Genomic DNA, 20,340 nt, shown 5'->3' with positions numbered 1-20,340 from the left:
TGTGCGGTATTCGACGTTTGTTTCGTCGTCCGCTTACGTTTGTCTTCAGAAACAATTCTCGCCAGGCTCTCGACAACGAGTTCATCAGTAGAGGGCTCTGGTGTCGACGTTGCCTGCGTTACACGTTGTTCCTCGACGGCCGCTCTATGGAGTGTTGCGTCGGATGATTTTGAGGTAGCGCCTGTGTTTGATGAAAGCCCAATCGCTGGTCGCGGCTGCGTTTGCAGGTGGGGCTTGAGACCCTTACGGTCTAAGGTAGACGCCAGAGTGCCCTGCGTCCCCTTCGGCGCTGATGGATCCTTCGTCTTCGACGAAGAAGAGCCGTGGGTTGTGTGCTTAGGCCTATGGGGTCTATGTGCGTCCTTGTCGCCGGGGTGTTCATCCCCATAAACAGGGCGTGAGCCGAGCCCGCCGGGGACGGACGTCGAGGAGCACGAGCGCTCCTTCTGGGGGTTAATGACTTCCGTAACGGACGTCGAGTTATCACCCTCCTCGTCACTTTCTGTAACAGCGGCGGCGGGTGAGGAAACTGACTTCGACATAGCGTAGTCCGCCCACCTCTTAACTTTCCGTTCTTTAAGAGTTCTTGGTTTCAAGAGCTTACAGGCCGCGCAGCTGTCCTCTTTATGATCAAGGGGCAAGCAACGATTACAGAGCTTGTGTTTGTCCTTCCAAGTGTATTTGCCCCTACAGCGTGGGCAAAACTTAAAAGGTGTCCTCTCCATAGCTGAGGCAATAATAACTGGTGATAACAACCCCAAGGGAAAGATAGGGGAGAAAGAAAGACATTCTCAAAGAGAAGATAAAAGTTCGAACCCCCACTCTCCCTACTGTATGTTGGCCGGCGAGGCCTGGCCACGTGTTCGGCAGCGCCGAAGGATCTCCTCCGTCTCTTCCCCTCCGTCGAAAACTTGCTCGGCGGAGAAACAGCTTCACAGCTAACGTTGAGGGGAGGGATCTTTAACAATATAATAAGTATAATTAAGGACCGAGGTCCGTAGTAAGTATTTGCAATGTCTCTCTAGGAGCTCTGCGTAAGGCGACCATAAGCTGGGCGGAAAAAAACAATCTGAGGGACCTCGACGCGTGAGGGATTGTGGGTACAACGCACGTCACTATAGGGATAGTGTTACAGACACGCCTTGTCGACGTCCCCTTTTCGACTACGAAAAACAAAATGCAATACTCCGCAGTGACCACTGGATGTCGGACCTATGCACAGCATGTGATTCTAAGCAGATTAACAAACATCAGAAAATTAATTTACAGTGGCGATGTTTTGTTAGATGAGTGGTAGGGTAGTATGGCCTGATGTAGTTCCTTCTGGCCCTGCCCTTGCCACACTTACTTGTTGTTGGCTTCTTGCTTCTCCTGCGGATACCTGCAGATACGATCTGGAGTCGTCACTGAAGGAGTCGTCCTTTGCCTCAGGTCCTTAGCCGATGGGCTGCCGGGCAGAGGGCTGCCCTAGGAGAGCTGGTAATGGAGGGGAATCGTCTCGGCTGGACCAATCGGAGCGAGGTGGGTGGGTCGGGAGGGAGCGGGACCAGCAAGAGGGTGCGGGGTGGGGAAGGGAAAGCAAACAGGGGATGGGTGGGCCTGGAAAAGTTTTTAGAGAGGGCCGGAGGGTTAATGGAGTGCTACAGGTGCGCAGGACAATCACCGGCGTGGGGCCTAAACTCACCTGCACTCCAGGGTGGTAAATGGGGTGCAGGTGGGTTTCATAAGGTACTAAACGCTCGCAGAGCGAGGTCGGCCGCCAATGCGGGGAGGGCTACAGGGAGGGAAGAAAGACACAGGGAAAAGCGGTCAGAGGAGGCGGAGAAAGACAAGCACAGGAGCACAAAATACAAAAAAAAGGATAAGAAAAAAACGTACATCTGCAAGGCAGAGGCTGCCACAACGGGGTGGAATAGGGACATGAGGAAAATGGGGCCTCAACTCACCTGCATTCCAGGATGGTAAATGGGGTGCAGGTGGGTTTGCTCACGCACTAAACGCTCGCAGAGCGAGGTCGGTGGCCAATGGGAGAGGGCTATAGGGAGGGAAGAAAGACACAGGGAAAAGCGGGCAGAGGAGGGGGATAAAGACAAGCGCAGGAGCGCAAAATACAAAAAAAACGAGGAAGAAAAGAAACGTACATCTGCAAGGCAGAGGCTGCAACAACGGGGTGGAAGGAGGACATGAGGAAAATGGGGCCCACGCTCACCTGCACTCCAGGATGGTAAAATGCCATTAAGTATCAAGCTCATACCTTAAAACAACCGCTGTATCTTGCTTATATCGATTTCCAGGCAGCTTTCGATTCCATGTCTCGTGAGCTGTTGATTCTTAAACTGCAGAGAGCAGAATGCCGAAATACTATTGTGGATATCATACACGAACTACATACTGAGACCTCACTTCAGGTTAGATTGAGCATCGAGGGACTGCTCTCAGCTCCATTGTGGACCAAAAGAGGGCTGAGGCAGGGATGTATCCTTGCCTCAGCCGTCTAACTTTTTTATTCATGACTTGCCAGAGATCTTTCAGAATCTAACCTCAGATGCTCCAAGTTTGAGTCAGGAAAAGTTGCCAGCGTTATTATACGCCGACGACTTGATCCTAATCTCCAAGACAACTAGCGGCCTACAAAACCTATTGCATGCATTGTCCACTTACATCAATGTCAATCAGCTTACGGTGAATGTTAGGAAGACTAAAATCATGGTTTGCAATGTACGAGACAAATGTTCCAATAGATCCAAGTGGGTTTTACAACGTTCCGAGATGGAGGTGCTTACCCAGTACACATTTGGGAATGCCAATTGATAGCCAGCAACTCAACAGAGCACAGTTAGAAATACTGGAACAACTATTAACAACCGCAATTTCGCTATCAAAACTGATATTAGTAAATATGGTACATTTTCTATAAAAACAGTGATCACCTACTATAACCCGAAGACTGTACCAGTACTTCTATATGGTATAGAAACATGGTCAAGAGTGGACAAATCCCTTCTACGGAAATTAGAAAGGAGATACTGGAAGAAAGTTCTTAATCTTCCCCAGTGTACACCAATCTTATTTATACGGTATGAAATTGGCCTACTCTCATTGTCCATTAGATACCAGTGGCTGCAGTGTGCTCTGTTGAGAAAATGAGTTCTGGCAGATAACCCCAACACCTTACTGTTCTCTCTTGCTTCGTACATGTTGCAATCAGCACATTGCTTTCTGACTAATTGGTGTAAAACTATTTGACAATGTCTGCAGCAGATATATCATTGCAAACTTTTTTTTTTAAACACTGTTTATTGCCTTTTTATAACAACCCGAGAACCTCCAACTCCTCTCCCCCTCTCCTCACTCACCCCCCCACTACCCTTCCCCAGACACATTTAATAACTTTAATTGAACAGTTTCAACAAATTCACAACACCAGCCACCCCGACTTTAGCTTCCCCCTTCCAGTGTCCGGGTAGCCCTCCGGGCTCCCACTCCCTCCATCGGTCACAGCATGCAGTTCTTCAGCGTCTATGGTTTCCTTGAGGATTGGTCGGGTCCACTGCCAGTTCGCAAGTTCATAACTTCCCCCTTCCTCCTGACCCCCCCCCACATTCCCACCCCTACCTGTGTTTCTTCACGGTGGTCGTAAATCATTGTACTTTGACAGGTCATTTAGCAATTGGGTCCAGTGAATTGTTACATCCTCCCTTTCCGTCTACATTCTGCAGAACCGTTAGTTCCGCCAAACCCTACCTCCGCACATCCTTCTGCCATAGGTTGATCGCCAGGCCCTGCGGGCATTTGCACGTTAATCGCCATTCGGCACTTAGCCAGTATAAGCAGAAACCGGCCCATTCTGTTCCGTATTCTGTGTCTTTTTCCCCCTGGAAGCTTACGCCATAGACCAGTTTCTGGACAACGTTTCAATCTGGTTCCCAGCACCCAGTTCACTCCTTTAAGAAACTCGCCCCAATACTCGGCTATTTTTTTTTTTTTTAATTTTTTTATTTACTTGTGTATAATCACAGTGAGTGATTTTTACAAGGATGCATCCTTTGAAGCGAGGGCAGCTTAAAATTTATAGAGCCTGAGTCAAGGCGTGTCGAACGCAATAGCTATCTCAAAGTTTGTCTATGGCGCAGTCATCAGTTGCTGGATGCCTGAGCACTGAAGTTCAATGGCCAGAGAGACGTCTAGGTTGCAGTGTTGATTTTGATGAAGGCTGCTTCCATTATTTTGGCCGTGACGGCAGCCCAGCAGGATTTTTCACCAGATATCAAACGATACCACCATGTTTGCCCAGCGATCAGCTATTATCCCGCACTCCCATGCCATACGCCAAAACCCTGCCTGAGCCGTACCACATCTAGGACATTCATCCAATAGATCACAGTTCATTGCCCGGAGTACCACCGGGGTAACATATACCCTATGTAAAATATTAAATTGAACCAACTGAAAACGGGCGTTCCTTGATGTCTTCCGGACCAAATCCCAGATCTGCGCCCATTCTTTTCCTGATATTGGGCGTCCCCATGTCCGCCTCCCACTTCTCCTTGACTTTCAGCTCCCCCTCTGAATTCCCCTCCCGAAGGGCCTTATAGATCCGTGAAGTGCATGCCCTACCCTCCCCCCCGTCTGGTCTAGCAATACTTGGAGCACCGGACACGGCTCCGGCTCCTCTGGAATTCCTTCCCATATCTCCGTCAACCTATGAACCATTGCCCCATAAGCTAAAAGAAAAACCTGTGGTAAATCAAACTTCCCGCACCAGTCCTTGCAGGTGAGTAGTTTCCCGCCTTCAAAGAGACCCCCCACCGTTTCACATCCCTTCTCCCTAAGCTTCTGTATCCCTACCCTCCCAATCGCCTGACGGTGCTTCTGATCAGCACCCCATGGGAGACTGCCCTCATACCGCCCTCCAACCCCCCTGCCACCGACATACTTCCTCCACGTCTCCCTCAGTGCCTCAAACACTACGATTCTCCCCTTTCTCACCTAGTGGGTACCAAAGTAGGTCCACCGGCCTACGATTCGGCAGCAGATTCCAATCAATCCCTTAAGGGTCTCCCCCCCGGTTGATCCCACACCAGCACCGACTGCAATTGTTCCGCCACAAAGCATTTTTCAGAATTTGGGAGACCCAGTCCCCCTTCCTCTCTAGTTCTCCGCAGTATTTCTAAGGACACCATCCTCCTCCCCGTATCCCACAATAGCTCCCTATTCTTGACATCCAACATTTTAAAGAATACTCTTTGCCACATACGGTATCTTAGTAAAGAAATAAAGCAACCGCGGCAGGATCACCATTTTGCATAGCGCCACCCTGCCCATCAGATAAAGGGGTAATACCTTCCAGAACTGGACGGAGTCTCCTATTTTGGATAATGCCCTCCCTGTGTTGTGTACGAACGTGTCCTCCATATCATGGAACACCCGTATCCCCAAATATCGAAATGACTGTCTCCCATTTTATCCCCAGCTCTGGCAGCTCCTCCAGCGGGCGATCCTGTAACCCCCCTAACGGGAACAGAACCGATTTGCCTGGATTGATGAGGAAATCCGACATGTACTGAAGGTTCTGCAGCATCTTTAACAGCTCTGGGAGATACACCTTGGGGTCTACCACATTCAACAAGTCGTCTACGTAGAGGGACACTGTTTTTGACCTCCCACTTCAATTCCGGCATCCATCATTTCCTGCCGCAGGACGCCGCCAAAGGTTCCAGTGCCAGGGCAAACAGAATTGGGGAGGCTGCACACCCCGGCCGTGTCCCCCTTCCCAACTCCCATGTCCCAGACACCCAATTATTAGTCATCACCATTGCCAGCGGTTTTTTATACAATAGGGCCAGCCAGCTACAGATATTCTCCCCAAACCCAAATTCCTCCAACACTCGAAACAACCATTTCCACTCTAGGGAATCGAACGCCTTCCCTTCATAGCGTCAAACGACGCTATCGCCATGTCGCATCTCGGATTTCACTAGGTCCATAATGTGGTGCAAACAAGAGAGACTGCCCGATGTGCTCCTTCCCCCCTATAAACCTGCATTGGTCCAGATGGACCAAGCTCAGCGCAACTGCCGCCAACCTAGCAGCTAGGATCTTCCCTAAGATTTTCCCATCTACATTCAATAGGGAGATGGGTCGATACGCCGCACAATCCCTCGGGTCCTTCCCCTCTTAAGATCACTGTGATCACAGCTTCCCTCATCGATTCCAGCAGACAACCTTTCTGGAAAGCCTCCTTGTAAACCTTCTGGAGTTGTGGCACCAGGAGGTCAGCAAACAGAGTAAAACTCCACCAGGAGCCCGTCACTACCCGGCGCTGTGCCTCTCCTCATTGTGCGGATCGCCCAGCGAATGTCCCCCTCCTCAATCAGGGCCTCCAGTTCCTCCCGCAGGTCCTCCCCCAATTTCGGAAACTGCAACGATTCCATGAGGTCCTCTACATCAACATCTACATATCCACCCTCACTCATATATAGTTCCTTGTAGAATGCTGCAAAAGTGTCATTAATATCCTTCTGGGTCCCAACTATCTCCCCCATACTTGACCTTAGCTGGGTTATGACCCGACTTGGATTTTCCCTGCCAATCAACCAGGCCAGCAGCTTGCCCGCCTTGTCCCCTTCCCCATGCAATCTAACATCCCGCCTACTGCTATCGAAGTGCGACAGCACTGCCAGGGTTCCCTGATAAGAGTTGCAACTTCCCCCGCGACAAGGCCTCCCCCCACCTCTGCACCCCCCGCTGCCTCCCTATCTAGTTCCGCCACCTGTTTACGCATCCCTACTGTCATGGATAGACATATCCCTCTCAGTCGCCTTAAAGACATCCCACAGCACTCCCCTAGATTCCACTGAGCCCTCATTCACCTCGAAGTACGATCTGATCCCTTCTCTGAGTTAGCCACAAACGTCCCATCTCGCTGCGCCTCCCTCTGCAAACGCCACAATCGCCACGGGGGTCTCTCATCGGACACAAATAACGTAGCCACTAAGGGGGAGTGAGCCGACTGAGTGCGCCCCAGGTACATCGTCTCCCCAAAATGCTGGCAGTGTTCCCTTCCCGTACAATTTAGTCCAGACGCGAATATGAGCCGTGCACATCTGAATAATAGGAATAGCCCCTTTCCTCCCCATGCTTCTCCCACCACACCTCCACCAGGTCAAGATCATTGCAAACTTTATTGGAAAATCCTGAGAGCCAAAAAAAAACGATATCTTTATGATTGGATTCAAACTAGAGATTCATGTGCCTTATATAAAGACTTTAGGAATAATCCATTTGCGGTACAAAAATGTGCGTCAATGTGAACCTTACCTAATTCGATCTCCTTCTGTGTCACTTCGCTCAGCCATATTGCAATTCAGATTTAACTTATGGCCCACTCGATCGTTAATAGCTAAGCGAAAACTAGTAAGTCATTAGACTTATGTTGTTTCTGTTGTAACTTAGAACTGAAAGAAACTCTGACATGTCTTCATAGATTGTCCAGGGGTGTCGAGAGAACGAGAATTATTTCTATATAAATACTGTCAGCAATTCCGAACTTTTGACCAAGAAGACAGATGGAATTTATTCTTTTCCACAAATCAAACACCAGTGTACATGGCCATAAAAGATTTTTGGATGTGGTGCTCATGGTATGACGAAATGTAGGATTTCTGAGATATTTTTGTTTCACATTCTCACGGTTGATGGATGTGATTGCATTTTATAATACTTAAAAATTCTGCATATTGCTGTGTAAAAGTTTTAAAAGAAAATGTAATATTTGATTGATATTTTCTTTTTATGTTGCTTTTAAAAGTGTTGTAAAGTTGATCAGCTAAAACAATTAAAAAAATGGTTATGTATATTAGACATTTGTTTTTGTTGACAAAATGAGATGCAATGTCAATATGTATGGTGGTTTAAAAATGATACTTAGGAATGATTATCATATGAAGCAACACTGTCTTTATTCATTGATGCATTTATAAATCAGCCAATCAGTGATGATTACACTGAATGCATTAACAGAAACTGTCATGCTGACCATAAATGCAAGAACATTTGTTGTTTACATATTGGTGAACAATCACACGACTAATGTTAATTTATGGGTTTGTGATATTAGGGAACAACGGCCAGTATGTTTTGAGACATATGCAGTATCAATAATGCAGTGGATTTGGGTTACACCATTATTATTCTAATATGGCCCAGGAAGTAAGCTCTGATCGTCTGCGTGGTTAGTGCCACACCTCACCCACATCTAACAGATCATGTTCCATCAATTGGAATAGTCCAGCACTCGAGTACTGATTACAAACTTAGTTTGCAGATTTTATATAGGATTGTGCATAAGGTAACCAGCCTTTGTTGCTTACCTGCAAGTCCAAAAATTCATTGAGGACAAGCACCTCCTTGGTCTCTGGTAGTCCGGTTTTTCGGCCTAGGCATGGGACGGATTGAGCCTTGCTTGACCTAAAAAACCAAATGGACGACTTAAGAGACGCAGGCAAACCTGCGCTCCTCCTGCTTCTAGACCTCTGTGGCCTTTCATTTGGTGGACCATAAAACCCTATGCCATCACCTTGCTACTGCAGCCAATTTCTCCCCGAGGGCCTGTGCATGGATAACTTCCTTTCTGTAGGATCGAGTAATTAAGAATTTCTCTTAAACTTCCTGTGCCAACCCTAGTCTCATCAATTGTGGGGTCGTACAGGGTTCTTGGATAGCTCCTACACTCTATAACCTCTGTTCAAGATCCTGGACGCACTGGGCATCGCATACACCAACTATGCTGATGACACTCAGGTGCTCACCCCCTTTTAGGGGACTACCTTGCTGACCTTAACACCCTCAACTCCATCTACTCCACTATCCAAGCCTGGATGGCAGAAAACTGGCTATGGCTCAACACGGAGAAGACCGAACCTCTGCTAATTGGGTCCCCATCCACACTTGGTAAACTGGGTGATCAATATCACTCCTTTACAGTGGATAACATCCCTATCGTTGTAGCCAAAACCATACAAAAATGCTGGGCGTCTATATTGAACCCGATCTATCCATGCATAGGCAGGTCAACGCAGTAGCCTCCACCTCTAAACTTCGCACTGCAGCTAGACCATTACTTTCCCTACCTAATTGCCTCGCCATTGCTAGGGCGATTATAGGGTCAAGGCTTGACTACTGTAATGCCCTCCTCGCTGGCACTTCTCAAAAGAATCTGATCAAATTACAACTTGTACAGAGCAATGAAGTCTGCAACTGGCATCTCCCGACAAGATCACATCTCTGAGGTCCGGAGGAAAGTCCACTGGCTCCCTGTGAAGGAAAGAATTGCCTTCAAAACACTAGCATTGGTCACACAAATGCCTTCACGGCCTTGCACCACCTTATATAGCTCATAGAATCTCCCTCCACACCTCCTCCAGACCTACCAGAGCTGCCTATACCAACAGAATCACTGTCCCTTTCACTCGCAGAGTGCGGGCCGTTCCAGCTTCCCCAACATGGCAGCCACCTACTGGAACTCCCCCCCACCCCACCCCCCTTTCATTAAGATGATTGACTCACATGCAACCTTCAGGAAAGCTATCAAAACGAGGCTCTTAGTTTGACAATGCTTGTTTGCCTTGTGCCATCTATGCACTTTACACTCATGTATGCCTTCTGCTGTTCTCGGTTAATCCTATAACTGCAACATTGCTCTCTGTATCAAGCTTTCTATGCTGAGGCCGCATTTGTGTAACCTTGAATCTTAAGTTGTCTCATAGCGCCTCGAAGCCCGCGGGCAGCAGTGCGCTCTACAAATTCAAATAAAATAAATAAGACGGCGGGTACAGCTAGCCAAGTAATTGCTGTCTAACTTATCAGTGCACAGACAATATATGTGCGTCTTGGAAGCGCCGACTGGCTCTCCCCAAAAATTTGCAGAACGCCGAAAGGCCGGTAAGTGAGGAGGTTATGAGTTTTGTAACGGTCCCTGGCGGGCGAATTGGTTTGATAATGGAAGTTGAATTGGCTCATCCACTAATTAGACATGTGGTTTTAATTTCTCTCACTTTATTTTTGTTTTGCCGCTTGGGACATTTTACAATTTGGACTACTATATTGGCGTTAGGTTGGAACATGGTCGCATTGGTATTATTCTGATGGTGTGAAACACTGATTGTAATTATCAAGTAACGGTGCAACAGCATGGTGTATACAAGGTACCCTTACTTGGGCTTGGGTTTTACACATTATTTTGACTTTTTGGTACACGTGGTGATAGTTCTAATATTATCTATTATATTGCCCTTATTTGACAGGCATTAGAATAGATGAAGCAAGAATTAATTACCTGGTAACTTACGGAACAGTGCTAAAGGGGAAGTTTGCCTATGAATGGATGATCTAGTACTAAGTTAGGAGCGTGATTTAAACAGAGGACCTATGCTATTTATGTTTATCTTTCCAGCTATTGGAACAATTCTGAGACGTGTATTTGCTTAAAAATTGGTTATGATGGGAACATGGTGTGGCGCACCACGCTTTCGATCTCAGACATTCAAGTACAATATAGGTGTGCATTTATACATGAGTCTTTATTTTATCTTTTTTTCTCCGTGTCTATGTGCTTTGTGTTATTTTACCTTCATAATTGATTATTTCTCTTGCCTCAATGATGACTATTGTTTGTTTGTTTATTATATTCTATAGCGCTCCGGACCCGGGAGTATAACGGCGCTTAGTATGGTACATGGTAATAATCAGTAGTAGTAGATCAACAAATATACATAGTAAATATACATATATATACACACATACAGAATATACAGACAGTAGAGGTAATAGCAACCAATAATGACAGAAATGAGACATGTGCAATATGTACAATTTATAGCTGAGGTCTAACTTGAAAGTTGACTTTTTGTCAGAAGCCACCCAATGGCAAGCTTCCTGAACGATTGGAAGGATTTGGACGACTTAATATTCAGTGGCAGGGTGTTCCAGAGTTGGGAGGCGAGGACAGTGAAGCTCGAACCTCCGTCTCTTTTAGAGGCAAATCTAGGTACTGAGAGACATAGGGTATTGGAAGATCTCGTAGTTCTAGGGGAAGATTTCAGAGCGAATTTGTTAGTAAGGTAGGGAGGGGCTAGCTGGTTGAGGGCTTTGTAGGTAAGGCAGAGGGTTTTTAGATCGATTTTATGTTGGATGGTGAGCCATTTGCATGAGGTTTAGTGGCAGAGATGTGCTCACGTCTGGGAATGTTTAGTGCTGCCCGTAGCGCATTATTTTGTAGGACTTGGAGTTTGCTAATTATCGCTTGATTGGCACCTACGCAGAGGCCATTACAGTAGTCTAACTTAGATTGTATAAGAGCTCTAGCTAGTGTGAGGCAACTGTTCGAGGAAAGAAATGGTCTACAAGCTCTAATTCGTTTTCCTGTACAGGCAGTGGCTGAAGCGGTCGAGTTGACTTGTTTAGCGAGGTTGGTATTAGCATCGAGGTAAAAGCCAAGTGTTTTTACATTTTTGGCAACCGGGAATGTATTACCATCGATTATGATGTTGGAATAGTTGGAACTTAGTTTTTGTAAGTTGTTGGGTGAACCAGCAATGAGCAGTTCAGTCTTCTCGTCATTCAGGCAGAGGCCATGTGTGGCCATCCATGCCTGAATGACGGAGAAGATTACATTGATCCTAGTTACATCAGTTTTGTAGTTGCCCGAGATAGTGAGGAGTATCTGGGTGTCATCCGCGTAGTTTGTGTAGGTGACACCCAGACAGTCCAGTTTATCAAAGAGGGGCTTTGTGAAAATATTGTATAAGGTCGGTGAAACACATGAACCTTGTGGGACGCCGCAAGTAATGGGTATAGGGTCTGCTGATGCCACCGGAGAGAAGACTCATGGTTCTATTGGCCAGGAAGGACTGTATCCACGCGACAGCAGAGGGGGAGAAGTGGGCAGCAGAGGAGAGGTGATTGCAGAGAATCTTATGGTCAACCAGGTTGAAGGCGGCTGAGAGATCTAAAAGGAGTAGGATGGCAGCCTTGCCCTTATCTTTAATTTCGTCAATCTGGCTTTTAAGATCAACAAGGGCCGTTTGTTCCATGCGGAGGCCGGAAGCCAGACTGACACAATCCAAGTAATTGGTTAGACTCTAGGTAATGCTGAATTTGCAAATAGGCAACTCTTGTCAAGAATTTTTAACAGGAAGGGAACGGTTGTGATAGGCCTGTAATTAGTAGGGATGGCTGGGTCCAAGGTCTGTTTTTTTAGTAGCGGGAGGACCCATGACCGTTTCAAATTATTAGGTACCGAGTTAGTGAAGAAAGACAAGTTTATGAGCTTGAAGATAAAGGGGGCGAGATCTCTTGCTGCGTCTTTTATAATCTGTGCAGGGCAACTGTCCCCTTTGCAGTTTGACGGTTTGAGGGAGGTTATGATTTTTTGCACTTCTAGAACAGTGACTTTTTTAAAGGTGAAGCCATGGTTAGTGTTAGGGGTGGTGGGTGGGCTAGGGATAGTGTTAGGATTAGGGATAGTGTTAGGGGTGGTGGGTGAGCTGGGGATAGGGGCTAAGGGTGGGGCTGCTATTAGAGAGTTTTAGTCTTGTTTTCAATTTTAGTTTGTAGGCCAGTGATTTTGTTCGCAAGGGCATCTTGGATAGTGCACCAGAGTTGGTCCTTCACAGACGTGTCTGGAGGTGGATTAGGGTTTTCTAACTCCTTCAGGATGGTGAATAGTTCTTTGGTACTGGAACTAGCATTACTTATTCTTATATTATAGGCTTCCTTTTTGGTGCAAATTATTTCTCTTTTATAAAGGGAGGATGCATTTGTGAGATTGATTTTATGTTCCTCAGATGGGTTCATTTTCCAAAGGGCTTCCAGTTTGGACTTTTTATTTCTTAGTATTTTAAGTTCAGGAGTGTACCAGGAGTTGAGATGTGCTTTAGGTTTACCTTTACGTAGTTTTAGAGGGGCGACAAGGTCTATAGCTTTGGTCATGGCGTTATTATAGGTGTCTACTAGTAGGTTAAGGTCCGCTGAGTTGGGGATCATATTTAGAGTGGGTAGAACCAGTGGAATGAGGGCTTCAGCGGTGATGTTCCGCTTATTTCTCGTCAGGCATGCTGGTGCAGGTGGGCACGGTATATAGTGTGGATTATTAGTGCTAATGTCAAATGAGAGCAGGAAATGGTCGGTCCATATGAGTGGTTGGGGGTCCTTACAGATAATGTTGCAGTTATGGGCAGCGAGCCAGTCTAAGGTTCTGCCTTTCTGATGTGTGGCTAGGGTGTTAAGTTGAATGTAGTTCTGTTCGCCAAGTGCATTGGCAAGGGCGGATGCTTGAGTGTCGTGAGGATCGTTGTATCCCAAGTTAAAGTCACCTAGAATAATGTTCTGTGATGAGGGTTTGGATTTTTCAGCTATGAGGGACGTTATATCTTCCTCGAAGGAACCTATGGGACCAGGAGGTCTGTATGATAGTATTTTTAGGGTTAGTTTGAATTTTAATGGATAGGTGTTCACAGAAGTTTAGAGGAAGGGAGGTCACAGATCTAATATTCAACGAGGATTTGAATATAAGTGCTACACCTCCTCCACGGGCATTAGGTCTGTCGGCCCTAAGGATGGAGTAGTTGTCTGGAACCGCAAGGGTTAGGGAGGGACCTGCTGCGGCATGAAACCAGGTTTCTGTGACGGCGAGGAAATCCAAATTTGCTGAATGGATGATGTCGGCGATTTCCGTAGGCTGGGCCACAAGGGATCTGACATTGAGTAAGGCTCCTTTGAGTGGTATAGTGTTTGCAATGATGTTTTTGTTAGTGACTTTAGATGTAAGATTTTTGGTCATTTTGTTTAGTAAGGTAGGGAGTCTCCAGCCTAGTCTATTGTTGCGAGTCATAAGGTTAGGGTGGGCTGTAGGGCGAAGTTCGAGCAAATTACGTGCGTTCGGGATATTATTGTCAGAGTGGTTGTCTGTGACGAGGTTAGGTGGAGGGTTACCTAGAGTAATGCTAATTTTAGTGCTTTGGTCTGTTGGAGCAATGTGGGGGAAAGGAGGCTGGGAGGGCAGGAAAGGTGTGGGGCAGGGAATGGGGTGGTGTCTTAGTCAGCCAAGCTTGGCGAGTCCATTGCTAAATGGGATATAGCTGTTTCTGCTGCATGGTGTGCAATCGGGCAAAATGCAGAAGGGTAGCATGATGAGTACTAGCCAGGCTGGCATGGTTCAGATATAGGATCGCGACAGGATACTAGAGGGATAATGGAAGTTGTAGGCTACGCTAATGCTTATAGGCCCAGGGGGCAGACAGGCTAGTTAGAGGTATCGCTAGATTAGGGATTGAAGCATGCTTACAGGTAGCTTGTGAATGGCACTAGTAGGCAGGTTTAGAGTAGCAGCTAGCTAACGACCATGAGGTACAACACCATCAAAAGTGGTCTACTAGTGACCATAAGGCACAACACAATCAAATCAAATGTGGTCTATTGGCGACCATAAGGCACAACACAATCAAATGTGGTCTGCTAGTGACCATAAGGCATGACGCAATCAAATGTGGTCTGCTAGTGACCATAAGGCATAACGCAATCAAATGTGGTCTGCTAGTGACCATAAGGCATAACACAATCAAATGTGGTCTGCCAGCGACCATAAGGCATAACACAATCAAATGTGGTCTGCCAGCGACCATAAGGCATAACACAATCAAATGTGGTCTGTTGGCGACCATAAGGCATAACACAATCAAATGGTCTGTTGGCGACCATAAGGCATAACACAATCAAATGTGGTCAACTAGTCCATCTAGATGTGAGGGTTACAATTGGCTAAGAAGCAGATGGGCTAAGAAGCAGATTATCTAAAAATGCAGAGCATCAGCAGACAAGCGCAATTTAGAGCAGCAAGATATAACGCAGATAAGCGCGGTTTATAACAGCATGATATAACTCGCATTGATGTGGCTAGGTAGCGTGGGAGCTATGGACACAGTCGCGCACATATAACATGCTTCATAAGTTGAGGAGTGGTAGCAAGTAACTTCATAGTACTTCATAACACTTCATAACAGTAGCAACAAAGGTTCCGACAGGGGGGTCATATAAGGCATGTAATCGGCGAAATACAATACAATGCTTAGTTACTTGGTATACCATATGAGTTAACTGTGGATCATCCGAGGCTTGGGAAGGCAGGCGGACATGCGGCAAGATGCAGGCAAATGTAGGAAGGACAGTACATATCAAGAGGTAGCTGTGAGCAAGATTGTCAGACTCAGACAGGCCCTTAGGCTTGCCCTTCGGCTGCCGCCCATCGGTGGGCTGCAGGGGCGGGTGTATGGAGGAGCAGCCAATCACAGGCTGCGGGTGCTGCAAGGCTCGATGCTGGTGCCGGTTGTCGAACTATGCGGCGGCCATTAACCACGTTGTGTGCAATGGCGGCCAATGGATCCCCGGGCAGTTTGGAGCTGATCTATGCCCCAAAATTGAAATATGGGCACTTTTACAGGGGTGGTTGCAAATACCCTTGAGAATGCTGCCAAAAACAGGCAAAGATTGTAGGTGAGGCCACGTTGCTCGTTCCGAGCGTAGGAGGCGTCTAGGGTCTCAACTTCTTCCTGGGGGTGCAGTGGGGTCCTGTTGGAGAGGGGAGAAGGCTCCAGCCCTCTCCTCCTGGCGCTGCTACGATTCTGCAGCCTGATGATTTGCATATCCATGAATTGTATTGGTCATTTGGGTACAATGGATTTATGAATATGTTGCTTTCTCTTGCCTCAATGATGACTATGACTATATGATTTGCATATCCATGAATTGTATTGGTCATTTGGGTACAATGGATGTATGTATATGTTGCTATCTGCTTTGAACCACTTTTCTTTGCTACCTTTGTATTTTGATGCCTGTGTGTCTTTTAATGGTTACTGAATTGTGACTTATGTTCCCAAATGGATATATATATTTATATATGTGCTTCAGCCTCAGAAGAAGAGCCAAGTCTCGAAACACGCGTCAGGCTGGCTGTGCTTTCAAATTAAATATATGTACGATTTTGAATAAAAATTCCAATGTTTGGTGCAGTTTGATTGGTGAATCTCATTGAATAATTCTCAAAAAAATGTGTAAACCGATTAACTATCAGGCATAAAAACAAATCTCATCTTCGCAAACAAATGTCAGTTTTCTCTGTACAGATACCACACACTTCAGAACTAAACCCTGGGATTTTACAAATTCAGTAGATGCATTATGTGCCAATTGGCTAAAGATACCAGATGTTGCTTATTGAAAATATTTGTATCTACCAGATTGAACAATTCCTTTGGGGTCCAACGTCCTTTACAGTTTAGATTAGCGACTGCAGATGCAATACATTTTAAGTTAAGACAATAAGTCTTAAAAATCAGACTATGTCAACACGTTGAAGGAATAAGGAAAATTACTTTAAAAACTATTTGATGCACACTGGCAGAGTGAAAAATGTGTGCTCGCACTGGCTAGTGATATTTTATCCTTGGCGAGTAAGAAATGGTGTGCTGTGGGTGTATAGAATTGAGGTGGCAAGTAATTTATGACTGGCTAGTAGCTTGCAACTTGACATTTTGCAACATGCCAACAGGTAAAGAAGCCATTAGGGATGACAAGACTGAACTACTGAGATTCTGGTTTTGTGCTGAAAAACCCATTCATATTTTAACCAAATATATATTTCAATAGATTTTCCAAGCACAGTGAATTGACAATCATACTGTGCAAAGCGTATTGCCATAGGTCATCAGCTCATTTGTCTCTGCTTTCACTGAGACACTTTAAACATTTACACGGGGAAGAACATAAAAGTCACAAGCCTGGGGTGAAGAAGCAACTATACGCAGAGAAAGCATCTGGAACTCAAAAGGAAGGGGAAAAGGCGGGACGAGGTCAACTAACTGATCCCAAGCTTTAAGCATAACCTAACGAAAAATCTACAGAGATGAATCCAGAACTACGGCAAAGGTAAGGACCCAGGCACTCAGAAACCCAAGAACAAACTCTCCCTAAATCATGAATGCACTTACTTGTGAACACATGTTTATTCTTGCGAGTCAAAAACAAAATTAAACTCTTTGTATGTTATTTTAATATGTGTTACATTTGTGCCGACACTAGAGTAGTTTCAGAGCACCCAAGTTTGTCTGGAGTACTGTACTGCACGCCCACCATTAGTATCCAGACCTTAGATTTTTGAGGAAAAGAAAACGGGTGGAATAAGAGGATGGGAAATCAGGAAATAGATCCTAAAAACACAGGGAGGGAGAATGTTTCATGATAGTATGGGTGCATGTCAGTCCTGTTCGATGGATCATAGTTCTGAAAAAGGGAAGAGGGCACATCCTAAAGTGTTGTAATAATTGTGCTGTGCTTTCAAAATAGATTGGAGTTAGTACACAATGTAATGTTGGATGCATGTGGGTCTCGAGGGTGCACTTGAACAATCCTGGAATGTTTGGTGGCTTCTGTGACTGCCTATCCGGACCCAAGAATAGATTATGCATAAAGATTAATGTTGTTGGTAAGGGAACAGAGTGGTGAAACTAGGATGCCAAAATTGAAAAAGCGTGGTACATGTATATCAAAAAAGGGGGTTGTTAAAGAGTAATTTAGCTCACTGAGATAGGGTGGTGCCATTACTTGGAAGTAATATGCATCCATGTACAGTGAGAAAATATACCTGAGCCCTGTTGTGTAATTAGCGTTCCTTAGACTATGTGAAGGTTGATTGCAACAAACAGGGTAGGGAGCACCCTTCTGTTACGTTACTCACTACAGTGTAACCTCAGGGATATTGCAAGCTTTGGTGGCTGTACAAGCACTTTGTGCCACAGTAGAGTTCCCTCGCAAGAATGGGGAGCAGGAAGGGACTCTTTTAGGCTACAAGGCAAAATACGTAAAGACGAATGCACCCAGAGATCACCAATGTAGGGCTCATCACCCACACAAAGTGGAGAGAATGGGTGTGAAACATAAGTGAATGTGCTCCAAAACAATCACAGGCAAGAGAAAATGCTGAACTGCGCAGCTAGGATGCCTGGAAAGAAGATTAATAAATCTTGGGAGTGGTATGTCAGAATGCGAGTGCCATTTTTGAAATTCACCAAGAAATTAACAACACATTTTCTTTTTTGGTAACCTGTCCCTTTTTTTATTTAAGCTATAACATTTTTATACTGTGCCAACACACCAGAATAGTAATCTAGCTTGCAGGTCTATCCTTTTTGTGTACAACGTTTAAGGCCATGAGCAATGCTTTGTCTCTGCAGTGAACAGGATTTTAATACATCCACAGGAACTCGGTGTCATTGTGGGCCTTTGCATGTTGAAACCATGCAGAAGAAAAACAGTAGAGCAAAGCCGTTTCCCTAAAGCTGTGGATCGCCAGGTTATATAAACAGGAAAGCTAGCAGGAAATATGGGAATTTTAAATAAGGGTAGGTTTTGAACCATGGCCCTATAGGAGCAAAGCCCTGGACCAGACCTCCTGGAATTTGTTGGAATGCTATAATAGTGTGAGGAAGGACGCCTCTTGGACGAAGGCTAAACTCTTCTGGGAATTATATCTGCATAATTCGGCATCCTCAGTCCTCGACCTGGGATGTAGTTACTTTGTCCTGTTACTAGAGGGCAACATGTGGCCCACCAGTCAGTGTTTAACCAGCATACATTTCCTGTTCCAAGTGGACTTTTGAAGTCAGAAGTCTTGGTACTTTTCATAACTTCAATGCTGCTCCTTTGTATTGATGTATGCGTTTTGGGGAGCGGTACAAGCCACCAAATGGCTACTTAAAAGCGCTTGAAACAAAACAATATGGCACAACATATCCTGGCATAACAGGACTTAAACAGCTAGTATAACAAAACTGGCAGGTCCCAAAAAATAGGGCTAACAAACGAATACTAGAAATCCACCCTTAAAAACCAAGACATTCATCGTTTCTTTAACAGAAAAAAAACACATGGACAGAACCGATTTAGATGCAGTGAAGAAGGAAGTGGTGGGGAAGAACGGTGTCCATCAAACAAATCCAATTCAAGTTACTATGCATTTAGATTTGGGAACAAGACTTTTAGATCCTAATAGAATTTCAAAACCTGTTCCAGCAAATTAAACAGAACATGGCATACCAAACCTAAGAGTGCGTAGCATTTAAAGGAAGGAAAGAACCTTGGCGAAGATAGCATAGCAGCCACAGTAAAACATGCCATAAACAAATACCATAACCCAGCACAATATCATCGCAAAAAGTAGCATGGCCCAAAACACACACACACATACTGCTGTGGAGCTGGACTGACAAGATGGTACCAGAAATCAAAAGCAACAGGACTCGAGCCTTCACATTCTTCCTTCCTTTCATCCTGGTGCAAATTTCTTTTTTATATCATGAATAATAAAATCCAACGACATATTGAAACAATTAAAAAGGGAATTGTTGGGGGAGAATTTATTGCCACAAAAATAAAATATGTAAAGTCGCCACGTGTATCCTAGTTTCGTCTCTTGGAAGATTGGGCAAAAGAGCAGTGGAAACCGTGTACATGCTCATGTCGAGCACTATGCAACATGCATGCTCACACATGTAGTTAGGAGTCAGCGAGAAACAGCTGCAGATATGTGTTATTCATACTTCCTCCTGCCAAAAAAGCTCAGCGCTGGCAGTTGTAAACATTAGGAGCAAAGAATACATCTCTGAACCGGTCAACTGAGCTCTGCAAGCGAGCTGCTCGAGCACCGATACGTGCAGATGTACTTGCTAATTCTAACAATCCAAACTGCATCTTCGCTCTCATCCTATTTGACAGAGATTATGAGCAAACGCTGGATATCAATGGCGCATGCGCAGACCGGTTGATACAGCAATTCAAGCCACTCACTGCTTCTGGTGATCTCCATCTCTGTAAACCGTCACCAAAACTGCCAAACACAGCTTCTTCGCACCGGTGTCCTTTAACCTCACAAAACATTCCACTTCCGGCAAAGTCTGCTTTCCGTTTCCATCGGCAACCTGTGCTGGCAAACTGACCAATCGAAAGGTCTTTGAGAGTTGAACGAGATAGAAATAGGACTGCAAAGCCTCTATTATGTAACCAAGAAAATATTCACCCGTGACATGACCAGAAATATTTAAAGCAATGTACAATAATACGCGACTTTTTTGTTGCTAAATAATATCAGTTCTGCATGCACTTTCCAAAAACTTGTAAGAATGTAAAGTTTTTGCATCATTGGGAACGTTCTATTCACGCATAACTAAATATATTGTAGAACTCCCATGTTATTCTTACATTGCATTAAATACATTTTATTTTTAAAGA

General features: G+C 45.3%; 1 protein-coding gene across 2 annotated transcripts in view; it reads right to left on the bottom strand.

Annotated features, from left to right (window-relative positions):
- Positions 1-20,034, bottom strand: part of PARN (poly(A)-specific ribonuclease) — a 1,047,754-nt gene extending 1,027,720 nt beyond the window's left edge. For both annotated transcript variants that reach the window (XM_069647825.1, XM_069647826.1), the window contains exon 1: positions 19,900-20,034. In XM_069647825.1, the coding sequence (XP_069503926.1) occupies positions 19,900-19,918 (19 nt within the window). In that variant the 5' untranslated portion in view covers positions 19,919-20,034. The remainder of the gene's footprint in view (positions 1-19,899) is intronic.
- Positions 20,035-20,340: the final 306 nt, after the last annotated feature.

The sequence above is a fragment of the Ambystoma mexicanum genome, chromosome 2q (genome assembly GCF_040938575.1).
Source record: "Ambystoma mexicanum isolate Mex_15411 chromosome 2q, UKY_AmexF1_1, whole genome shotgun sequence".
In the NCBI taxonomy this organism is placed as follows: Eukaryota; Metazoa; Chordata; class Amphibia; order Caudata; family Ambystomatidae; genus Ambystoma; species Ambystoma mexicanum.
This window is presented reverse-complemented; position numbering and strand designations above follow the sequence as displayed.